General features: G+C 38.3%; 1 protein-coding gene across 1 annotated transcript in view; it reads left to right on the top strand.

The window, feature by feature from the left end:
* The window catches only part of CEP295 (centrosomal protein 295kDa), a 39,219-nt gene extending 27,831 nt beyond the window's left edge, over nt 1-11,388 (top strand). The window contains exons 19-28 of the mRNA XM_010000083.1: nt 1,233-1,466; nt 2,767-2,921; nt 3,172-3,334; nt 6,126-6,769; nt 7,495-7,668; nt 8,284-8,401; nt 9,128-9,328; nt 9,851-9,959; nt 10,476-10,575; nt 11,341-11,388. Coding sequence (XP_009998385.1) covers nt 1,233-1,466; nt 2,767-2,921; nt 3,172-3,334; nt 6,126-6,769; nt 7,495-7,668; nt 8,284-8,401; nt 9,128-9,328; nt 9,851-9,959; nt 10,476-10,575; nt 11,341-11,388 — 1,946 coding nt within the window. The remainder of the gene's footprint in view (nt 1-1,232; nt 1,467-2,766; nt 2,922-3,171; nt 3,335-6,125; nt 6,770-7,494; nt 7,669-8,283; nt 8,402-9,127; nt 9,329-9,850; nt 9,960-10,475; nt 10,576-11,340) is intronic.
* Nucleotides 11,389-12,210: the final 822 nt, after the last annotated feature.

The raw sequence follows: 12,210 nt of genomic DNA, 5'->3' as shown, positions 1-12,210 counted from the left end.
AGTGGAAAATTTTTTTTTAAATTGATCCCTAAGTGGCACACTGATAAAAGCTTTTTAATCAATATATGTCATAGATTGTTACAGAGCTACAGTTGTCTTGTTGTTAAGAGAACTGTCTTAACTGTATCTGCTTGTCACCATGGTAATTCTTCACAACTTTTTTGTGAAAATGTCACTTGAATGCCATATTGACTTTTAATAGTTTTCTGGGAAATGTGTTCATATCCTTTTTTTGCTTGCAGTCTGCCTCTTGATTTTAAGTTAGCTTTTTTTAATATGTAGTTGCTCCTCTGTATGCTGACGTTATGACTTGTGAACATGGGAAGTGAGTTTGAAAGTTACTAGAAAGTGACCTGTAGATTTATTTATTTTAAGGCTTAATATCGTGTTACTCTGACACATGCCTGAGTTATTCCATATTTATAAATCAGTTTTTGAAGACTGCAGGTTTTTGAGCCACTGAAATCATAGGCTGTATTTTAACCCTAATGTGCTAATCTGGTTAGTGTTATTCTGAGTAATGAAGTTTATAACTTATGACAAATTGTATTTTATGGATGTAAGAAAGCTAGAGCAAATTCTAAGATAATTTTTTTGATAGCTTTTCTATTGTTTTTTAGTTGTGAAAGAAAAGCACCAAAGGCTTTGGTTACTCAGCTACATGAATAAATTTTTCATGTCTAGCTGTGTCTACACTTTACACTCAGTGCTTCAGTACCTTTTCTGATAGCTTTCTGCAGATCTTCTGTAAGCATTGAGACAAAGAGGGGCTGGTGCACTAAGAACATGATTTTGGTTTCAAATTCCTCATATTTCTTGTGTTGTTATTGGGCAATTTCTGTTTAAATATGCATGAAACTACTGCCTGATGTCATAAAGGTATCCAGGATCATGTTAAAGGATTGACAAATTTGTATGCGATGGGAGGTAAAAATATATTGGCTAGGATAAAATAACAGTATTGATTATTTCCTGATGTTACTGTTTCAGCATTTCCTAAGTCTACATAACTCTAAAAGTGCTAAGCTGTATGACTGCTGCCTAATTAGATATTATCAGCTTGAATGTGTGGAAATTTGTGGTAAGGTTTGCAGGAGCATTGACAGGAGACAATTAAAGAAGCAAAACCTCAGAGCTCTTATGAATATATCAGGATATTAAACAGGGTCTTTTTAGATTGCTTCATGTGAGTGGTTTATATGCAAAACTGAACATTCAGCTGCCTATTTCAGGATTGTCTTCTGAGAGTACAGAAGATGGAATTTTGAGAGAAACAGCAAGACGCCCTTGGAGCTCCTCGCTGCCTTCTACCTTGCAGCAGAGGCAAGAGGATTTCCCTGGAGCACCTGGAAGTCAGTTGCCTGAAGGAGAGATGTACCTCTATAAAGGAAGTCAGATCCAGCAGATCCTGGGGAAATGTGCTGGAGACTTGAACTCCCACTCAGAGGACAATACATGTTTCCAAGGTATTTGCTATTTTAAAGCATTTTTATGCTGTTCTCTCATCATACAGAATGAGGAGTTTACTCACTGTTATGTGTTAGTTTGTATTGTTTATATTCAGCTTGCCTTTTTGAAGTCAGTAGGGATTCTACACGTGAGAAATTTGCAGAAGAAAAAAAATTAGTCTGATCAGGTATCTGTTCATAGTCTAGTTCTGCTCAGCTTCCTGCTACCATGGCTAGGTTATTTACCTGTGCCAGTTTTATTGCTTGTTTATGCACAACTTCTGCTTCAGAAAGGCTGAGACAATAATAGATATAATCCTTTTTATTCATGTAGGGTGACATAGTTGATGAAACACCAATTAAGAGACTGGTGGGAGTTCTGTACTCTCTAGAAAAAAGAAAATTAAGATTATCTTGATTAGCTGTTCTTATGGTAATACAAGTATTTTAATTTCAACTGCTTCCTCCTGGAATGTTTGAAAACCTACAATCATAGAATTACAGATTAATCCAGAATTAAGAAGGACTTGCAGTTAGGTGGTCCAAATCCTCCTTCCTGCTCACAGCAGAGCTAACATAGACTGGGTTGCTTAAGGCTTTATCTAGGCAAGTTCTAAGTATCTCCAAGGTCAGAGATTCCACACCACCTGGGCAACTTCTAAAAAACTTTCATCTTTTCCTCTCTCTTTTTTTTTTTTCTTTTTTTTTTTTTTTTAAATTTTGTTTAAAGTGTATCCAACGAGGATTCCCTGTGTTCTGTCTTGTGTCCATTATCTCTTTTTCTTACACTGAGCATGTTTAAGAATACTGACTGCATCTTCCTTCTGCTGTCTCTTAGGATGTAGTAAGCAGCAGAGATTTTTGTGCTCCTTCTCCCACACTCTCAAGCTTTTTCTTAAGATTGAACAAACTCTGGTTTTTAACGTCTCTTTGAACATGGTGTGCTTCATCCTTTCTTTAATCATCCTTGTGGCTCTCTGGTTTGCTGTGTTGCTCTGGTTTGCACTGGGAAGCCCACACTACTTTTGATGCAGTCTCACCAGTGCTGAGCAGAGGGTTCATGGACCTTCAGCTTTTCATTTAAAAAAAAAAAAAGGAAGTGTCAGTGAAGCAGTTTCTTGCTGCTTTTTGTACTTGCATTATATCAGAGTTAAAGAATTAGGTGCTGTAAAGATTTTTTGTTTTTAATTACAATCTAATCTTTGTATACTTGTAGAATTCTATGGATTTTATTTACTGCATTTAGTATGATATGTCCATTGGTTTTCTTGAGGGGAAATGGTTTTGTTTGTTTTTAAAATAACGTTTTTTCTTACAGCTCTAGCAGCTGAACTTGATTTTCCTGAAATAGAAAAACCTTTTCTGAACTTCCATCACCAGCTCTTTCAGCCTTTGGAACCAAGTCATCACTCTGATACTTCATCATCCTGTTCTCAGTGCAGGATTTCACAAGACAGTAGAGAATTTAGCAAGGTACTACAGAAAAACTCTGATGGAGGAAATACTTTGGCTTAAGATTTCTCTAGGACTTAAATGTAAAATCCCTGAGCTGTCTTGTGTTAAGAAGAAGCACAATAAATTTTGCTATACGTAGAACTGAAAAGGGTTTTGCTAGGCTGTAGCAGAGATGTGATCCAAAAATCAAATATTACCTTTAAATTTTTATCCTTCATATTTATGAGAAAATATTTAAATTAAAAATAATTTATTTTTCTGCCACTAGACTTCAAAATTTTCAACAAAAAATCAAGACATATCTATGTTTCTAGAAGTGGGAAACTCCAATTTGAATATGCAAAGAAGCAGTCTGCCTTCTGGCCTTGAAACAAACAGGCCAACCAATATGACATCAGAAGAAGAGTCTGTTGAAGAAAATGATACCCCAGGTATGTACAGTATAGCCAGACCAGTGCTTCCAAAATCACCCTATTGCCAGTATGTAAATACCAACTCTTAGGGTGGATTTGCTGTCTTGCAGCTGGGAAGGATCTCCACCTCTCTCAGCTCTACTTTGGAAAGTCATAACTCTGCTGCTGCTCTCTCACACACTGTCACCTCCACCACCTCTCATGGGTTAGCTCCTGAATTTTGTGAAGTTGTTTCCTCAGCAGTTAGGACTTGAATTGAAGAGCAGTCCTGCTTATACAAGTCACTGTAATGGATATAATGTTACTTGTTGCTTGTACAGTAATTACAATGTTAGGGAAGAAATATGAATGCTGGCTGAAACTATCAGCTACCTACAAATACCTTTTCCAGGAATTTTTTTATTCATGCATATCCATAATTTCCTAAGTTTGAGGGAATTAAGGAAGTTCCAAAAATGGATTACAGTTTTTTGAGGTACATGTTTTAGAATTTCTGATCTTGCTCATTTGTCTTTTATACATTGTGTCCGTCAAGAAGTTATTGACTTTTCTTTTTCCACTGCTAAGTCACACCAGTAGTCATGCTGTACTACATGCTGTGATAGGAACAGGACACGGAGCTGCTTGAAAAGAGTCCAAGGCAGAGCCACAAAGATGCTGAAGGGAGTGGAACATCTCCCTGATGAGGAAAGGCTGAGGGAGCTGGGTCTCTTTAGCTTGGAGGAGACTGAGGGGTGACCTCATCAATGTTTACTAATATGTTAAGGGTGAGTGTCTGGAGGATGGAGCCAGGCTTTTTTCAGTGATGTCCAGTGATAGGACAAGGGGCAGTGGGTGCAAACTGGAACATAGGAGGTTCCACATAAACATTAGAAAAGACTTCTTTCCTGTGAGAGTGACAGAGCCCTGGAACAGGCTGCCCAGAGAGGCTGTGGAGTCTCCTTTGCTGGAGACATTCAAAACCCGTCTGGACACGTTCCTGTGTGATGTGCTCTGGGTGATCCTGCTCTGGCAGGGGGGTTGGACTGGATGATCTTTTGAGGTCCCTTCCAACTCCTAGGATTCTGTGATTCTGTGATTTGGTCTGATTAGACAATTGTTTTATCTACAAAATAAAGGGGGTGGGGAACAAGAAGAAGGAATGAACTTTTAGTTTACAATGTAGTAATTAACAGATTGAAAATTTGTTTCTACAGCAGCATTACATTAACTGCAGCTCATATCAGGAAAAGATTTTTAATGTTTTGCAGTGGGATTAAAATTAACTTGATAATTCATGTGTTCTAAAGGAAAGGACCAATCTGAAGCAGTAACAGGAAACACAGCACAGTATTTAAGTTCTAGATCTATTTATAACACAAATGTTCTTGGTCAATTATCTTTGTTATTTGCATATAGATGCATTCATTTTTTGGAAACACGCTATCAATATTTAAAGCTGCAAGCAACTCATTTGTGTCTGTTAGACTTCTTTTCTCTTTAGGTGGCAGGGCTGGTACAAAAATAGAAAAAAAGGAATAAAAAAGGATACAAGCAGCTTATACTCTGAGAATACCTGTGGCCATAGAAAATAGGATTTAGGAAGTAACCTTCTAACTTCAAAACATACTATTTCTAAATGGCTTATGGAAGCAATTTTTGTGCTTTAAATGTAACTGCAATATGTCCCCATCTCTGAAGTGGGTTTTTAATAATTTTTCTGCTTGAAAAGGCAGGGACTGGGGAGGAATAACATAAGGAACAGGCTAAGCAAGTAAAACCTATTTTGGATTGTCAGTTCAAGGTAGGTTAATATGCAAATCCATCATCTGGAGAATTTTCTATTGATGACCAATATTGCAGCAGTTCCTCACTCCCCATTAACAGCTGTTGATCAGGAGACTTCTTTACGTGTCTAAAGCTAGATAGTTTGTAGGTGTCAAAAATGCAAAAAAATCTTTAAAGGAAACCATTAAAGAATTATTTAGTATGTTCCTGTGTGTATAAAAAACCTGTTGATAGCATGGTGATCTAGTCTGTGTAGCCAATTCCATCATCTTTAGGTCAGAGGCACATTTAAAAATAAAAAAATGTAAAATAAGCCTGGTGTTTGCTTGGCATGTGCTGTCCTGCTGTAATGCCTCTTCAGTAATTAAAATGTTGATATCCAATCTTTCTCCTTTCCCAGGCTTTTCTGGAAAACACCTGCTGAAATGCTTCTTCAGTAATTAAAATGTTGATATCCAATCTTTCTCCTTTCCCAGGCTTTTCTGGAAAACAAATAATATCTTAATTTGTATGTATAGATCCTAAGAGAAATATAATTTAGGGTGCAATATTGTTACTTGCAGAAACAGCAATGACTGTTCTAGTTCGAATGTTTTCTTCTACTTTAAAGGGTTTCTGCCCAAGTTAGGGTGTTTTGGATTGTTTTCTTCCTGTTTTAGAGATGTGTTGGAGGACCAAAAGGGACTCAAAGGTCTTCTGTTTACAGAATATAAATACACTGACTTTCAATGTAAAATACATTGACTTTCACTGTCATTATATCAGCACCATAAAAAAATCTGTCCCTAAACATATTCTAAGAAGCAACAAAGTGGTGTTTCTTGAAGCTGTTTTATGTACAGTGAAGGAATAATTTCATGTAACGTTAATGGTATTATGGTTGAAGGAACCTGAGCATACTTTTTCCTAAAGAAAATGTTTATTTCTATTTACTAGACTTCTTTTTATACATTACTGAAAAATCTCATTGTGGAGGGACTTTTTATAGTTGAATTTCTGTTGTGTTAGCTAGAATTTTGACTCTTCCTAATTTTTGAAACAGGATCTGATGAAGAATCTTTTCATCCACTGGAATTAGACACTACTCTGAGTGATCACTGTCAGAATGCTAATCAGCCAGTGCACCTTAACAATGTGTCACAGAGATCTTCAGAACAAACCCTTGGAATTAAAAAATGGGGCAATGAGAACTGCATTTCATCTGCCAGAGAGTACAAAGAACTGGCAAGAAATATAGCATGTATTAATCTGCAGTGTTCAAAGGAAGATCTGCAAAATGAAAGTCTAAATCCACTGGGAGAACAAAAAGCATTTTATCAGCTAAATACCACACCAGTTACAGTGGATGAAACTTTCCCTCAACAATTAGTAAAAGAGACTGTGTCTTCTGAAAAATTATCTGTGGAGGCATTTGATAAGAAGTATGTGAAGGCTCCTGAAAAATCAGTTTATGTATGTGAAACAAATAAAGCTGTGGAAGTGGATTCTCAGTGCAATACAAATATTAAGGAGCCAGATCAAGGTTTTCCAGAAGTAAAAAAATCTTCAAGGGATCCCAGAGAAACCAACTTGGAAGACTCAGATGTCCATTTACAGACTGTCATGCAAGAGAATGGGTCTTTCCTGGAAAAACATGAAAAACATTCTAATTCCTTGCCCAGAAGTTCATGTCGCATTCCAGTCTGGGTGGGTAAAACAGATTTCCAAAAGCAGTTATTTGTGCAGGCTTTCCTGTTGGGTTTCTTTGTTGTTGCACCAAGTTGTTTTAGACCTTTAATATCTGAAAGCTTGGCAAGTGTTGATTTTACAATTCTAGTTTGAAATCTGCATTTTTCCTGGACTTCTGCCCTACTGCTTCTTTCAGATCAAAGCACTGAAATAATTGGCAGTAGCTAAAATGAGCTGGACTTCCTGTAATTGTTGGAGAAGCTATGGTGGCTCTATTGCATCTCCCTACACTTAGCCTTAGTTGGTGTAGCATATGCATCTGTATTACATGGCACAGTAGCTTAACTACACAGCCCCTCTCCTTTAGAAGCCTGAAGGAGATAAATAGTTTAATAAAAGCATGAGTACACTTAAAGAAATAGCTTTGATGCAGCTGGAAAAAAAAGTTTGCCCTAGAACTAAGGGTTCTTAAGTTTAAACTTGAGGTGAGTGGAGGAGAGGTGGAGTTTGTTATTTGGTTGCTGTGGGTTGTTTGTTTGGCTTTTTTAACACTGGTGTATAAAATATTTTGCATTGGACTGGAATTCCAGAGTTTGCACACGTCAAAACCTCATGCAGAGTGCTCCTTCTGTATTTCATTTATTGCTTGGGGCAGATTTTCTTTCTTGTGCATATTGAATGAGCCTTCTCTTTCTGTCAAGTAATGTATGTATATATATATATATATGTATAATATTTTCTAGGAGACTGAGTCAGGGCATGGTATAATGGAAGAACCTGAACTCACTCTGATAAGCTCAAATGACATCAGTGTTGCAGAATCAGACGTTGAATGTATAAATCAAGAGAAAATTAAGGAGGATAAAATCAGTAACCCAGCGTGTGTGGATCAGTCTGAATGTAATGTTTTTCCTGAGGTGAGTCTTTTGTTATCTAATGTGATTCTGATTTCAGCTTAGTCTTAACCATAAAGAGAGGCCCCACTGTAGAAGTTAATCCACTGTTGTAAACAAAAGAAAGTTAGGATTGTCTGAGTTTAGTCATTACTTGGATCATCTTAATTTGATGTTATGTTTTCCAGACTGATCTAACAGATCTTTAATTTGGGCTACTCCTTAAAATCATCTTGTTATTCCAATGTAATTAGAGTTTGGGAAGACTTTTGCTGAGAAACAGAACCATCTTGCTTGGTGTTTGGCAAGACTAAATTGTATTCCATTATTTGGAGACTTCAGTGAGAGGGTGGGACAAAACCAACATGAAAAAAGGGAAAAAATCCCCTAACCTAGTGGAGGGAGCAGATACAGCAGTTTGAGATTTATGGAGAAAATAAGATCAGCTGGTCATGCTGTGGTGCTTTACTCGGGCAGTCCCGAGTAATGTGCTCTGGGCAGTCCTGCTTTTGCAAGGGAGTTGGAATACATGGTCTTTAGAGGTCCCTTCCAACTCCCAACAATTCCATGATACTACCACTTCACTCAAAATAGGGGTTTATTTTAAGTGTTTCCAATCACTGATTCCTTTTGAAACAGGAGAGAGAATTCTTCCCACTAGCTCCATATGCAGATTGTTCAGTGCTCATAAGGCCTGGTGGTTCTTCCAGAGCCCAGAGTCCCAGTGACAGTCACTTTCCAGAACACCAGACTGCAGGTAATTACATGATTTCAATATACTGAAGCTGAGATAGAAAAGGTCTTTATTTATAGTATTAAAATAATTAATAAAATACACCTCTCCTTTGGAAAACATGGAGTTCTTAGTCAAGTGCATCTTGCTGTTGAGGCTTGGTTTGTAATACATCTGACCCAGGATTAGTATGTATCTGACAAGGAAATATGGACTGGTCTCTTCCTGTGCCAGGCAGTCTTTCATGAAAGTCTGCAGTATCTACAATAACACTGTGTTTTTTGTGTTGTGACTACTTAATTTTGAAAGGGTCTGTGATCGTGTAGTTTATGCACCTTCACTTGCTTTTTATTTCCTGCTAGTCCCCAAGCTCTGAAGCAAAGGATGACATCTTTTTCTAGTATGATGATAGTGTGGAGCCATCAGTGAAATATCAAGAGTATTTATTTGTCCAAGACAAACAGCAGTAACCTGAAAGACAGAACTTAACTGTGTTAGGGACTTCTCAGGTCTTTGGTATGTTTTGAAGCATCAAGATGCTTTCGGTGCAGTATTTATCACAGCATTTGTTGTGGCAGATTCCATAGATCTGAATTGCTGCTTGCTTTGCAAGATCACTCATCGTTCACAGTGTCATTCTCCTGGTGTGATTTACAAAAGTAGTCAATCTCAGCATTTTAGGAGAAATATGTTGAAATGCATGACTTACTCAGTGCTAAGAGTGAGAAGTGTTTTCATTTTCTTACACAGTGATGATGCTGGAGTTTGTGGCTAACCAAGGAAGTTTGCAAGAATCTTTTTTAAAAAGAAAGAAGAACTTCATCCAGAAGTCTCTGAAAAGAGTAGAAGAAATAAAAAATAAAGAGAGAGAAAATGAAAAGCCAGAAGCCAGACAGTTCCAAAGAATGAAGTGTGAGAAGTTAAGCAGGCAAAAGATGTCTTCTATCTCTGGTAGGTTTGTCTGGGGACAAGATATTGCATGAGGAATCCTTGTAGCTGCTGTTTTAGATCAAAGAATAGATTTCACATTTGTTGCAACTTTGGTGTTGCAGACTGGGATGTTCGGACTTGTTTTCTTAGGGATGCAGGGAGCTTTTTTCCCCTGCTGTCTGGCTACCTCTGGTGTTGTAAAGGCCCTTAAGAGTTGTCTTTTTATTTTCACAATCTGCCCACGTTTGTAGTCACAGGATGTCTCTGCAAAGAGTAGTTGTTTATTAATCAACCACCATATAAGCAAAATTATGCATCTCTAATGCCTGTTAATGGGGAGTTGGAAGCTGTTGAGAAGTGTGGCTGGCTCAAAGCACAGGGTGAAACTGAAGATACATTTATCACACAAGACATCATCTTGTGTCCATTCTGCTGGCTTGTTTCCTTTTTTTGTAATGCCATTGAAAAAAAAATGAGAACCTGTCATGTCAGTTAGCTGGACTAGAGACTAAATCTAATAGATGTCTGACTTTTTTAAATTAGGAAAACAGGGGGTGGTTGCCAATCAGCTGAACAAAGTAGGAGAAGTGAAAGTGTCTTCTCCAGAGAACAGGAAGTCTGGAGAAATCGAAATGCATCAGCACACCTCAAGGTATGGCACAAACACAAGTGGGAGAAGTTTGAATTAAGAAAACAGTGGTTCAGCTGTGTCTTGTGAAAGCTACTGGTCAGTCAAGAGCAGTTTGAGATCTTCCACTTGGACGCAGTGCTGCTTAACATGAAACAGCTGGGAGAGAAGCCAAGTGTTTGCTACAGGTGCCTGTTGGGAGATTCCCCGGTGAGGCTGGCAGCAAGGAACAGGACTGGCAGGCTGCTCCCTTCACCAGGCTGAGGCAGCTGTGCCAGGTAATGCAGGAAACCAGATTAAATGTGAAGCAAAGTTCACAGCTGCACTGGGGCACTTACTATGGGTAACATGCTGCAAGTACCACTCCTGAATAGGGTGTTTGTTACATCCAAAGAGGCATTTGAAGTGATTCTGGATTACTGGGGAGGGGAGTCAGATTTTCCATTCTTAATTTCTAATAACTGAGACAGTATAAACCCTTAGGCTTGTTCACTTTGCCACTTTCTTCCTGACACTATTTTTTTACTACTGTTTTGACAGACTTTATAATCAACTTGCAGAAGTAAAAATCAGAAAGGAAGAAAAAACAAGGCAAGAAACTTATGCTAAAAACAGAGAAAAGGCTAAAGAGTTTCAAAAGGTAATATAATGCATCTGCTAAAGGGTCACCCTGCCTGGTTAGTTGTCATGATTTCCCTGAGCTTCTAATCAGACCTTCCAAACCAGTCTGGAGTTTCAGTGATGCTGTTGGTATATCTCTGTTTTTCCTTGTCAACACTATGAGCTGAAATTCTCTCCAGTATCTGCATCTGCCTCAGGCTGAATTTTTCTGGTTACTTGAAATGGAGCAAAAACATTGTAAGGGACTGCAGCTGCTGAAAAGTCTACTTGGCAAAAGAACTGCAGCGGTTTTAATGAGTCTTGACTTACTTCCAGTGTAAGGCAGTTTGAGGGGTTTTGGGGGGGTTGTTTGCTACTTTAGGTTAAGATTCTGCCCAGCTGAGCACATCTGAAGTCATAAGAATCCTGTCAGGGATTGCCTGGAGTTGCTCTGGAGCAGGGGATTGAACAAGGGGACTGGAGCTGTGAATTCTCCCTCCCATTGCTGGGCCTCAGGAAGGAAATGCTTGATAATCCTGACAGGCAGAGACTGCTGCTGGGGGCCCCAAGCCCAAATCCTACCTTTACAATTGACCACTTCAGCATTTGTGTGGTAAATTGGTCTTCTTTTAATATAGATCTGCAGATCCCATAATTGACATAAAAAAAGCACATCTTCCCTCTGCAATCTGTGGGGTTTTTTTAGCAGTAATTAATTGACTTACTGTGGAGATCTGCACCATCTGTAACTGCTGCCCAGGTTACACAACTGCAGCACTACCAGCATCTCATGGTTTATTTACAGAAAATGCTGGAAAAACTACGAGCCAAGAAGCCTTGGAAAGCACCATGACTGGCAGAAGACTTTCACCAAAGAGGAACACCGCTGTATTGGTGAAATCTCAAAGATCAGTGCCTAATGAACTCTGCATTAAAAAGCTGAGGATTTCTAGTGGCTCCACAACTGTCTATAAAACCTGTGCAGTGCCCTCATTGTACTGAGGTCACTACAGAAAATCAGCTACTAATTCACCAGTGTTTATCAGATTGAACAGACTGATACTGACAAGTCTTTTGTGATGTGTGTTCATGTTTTAAAGGGAGATATTAACTTTTGTAATATACATGTATAAAACTTTTCCAAATAAATTTTAAGACAACTTCAGTCCTCAGGCTGCAAGTCATTCATTTCTTCTATAAAGCTGAAATTGGTCTATGGCATGGAAGATTAGGAACTGTGAGTTCCTGCAGTCAAGAGGTACATCTTAAAGCACCTGAAGAAGAAGAAAAATAAAGAAGACGAAGAAAATAAAACCTTGTACTGTTAGTTCTATCCAAGTTTCTTGACCTAAGTAATTACATCATCAGGACAAATCCAAAGCTCAACTTTGACTGTGAAGTTGGAATTTAGTTGTTAGTAGGTGCAGTAGCAGGGCAATGTCATTACACCTCATCCCATGTCAAAGGCAGCAAAGTATTACCTTATTTTTGATGAGCAAGTAACAATTTAGGCTTCTTTTAACTTTTTTTTCTCCAGTCTGTGCTGCAGTTGGATGTACTGCAGTAGCTAAAGCCATTTGTTACCTCCCTCTACGTAAAGAGCATAAGCCAAACCAGCTATGGAGGTCAGCAGGTGGGAGGCTTCTTACAATGCAAAGGTTGGAGGTACAGCATC

This window comes from Chaetura pelagica, unplaced genomic scaffold (assembly GCF_000747805.2).
Source record: "Chaetura pelagica isolate M959 unplaced genomic scaffold, ChaPel_1.0 scaffold100, whole genome shotgun sequence".
In the NCBI taxonomy this organism is placed as follows: domain Eukaryota; kingdom Metazoa; phylum Chordata; class Aves; order Apodiformes; family Apodidae; genus Chaetura; species Chaetura pelagica.
This window is presented reverse-complemented; position numbering and strand designations above follow the sequence as displayed.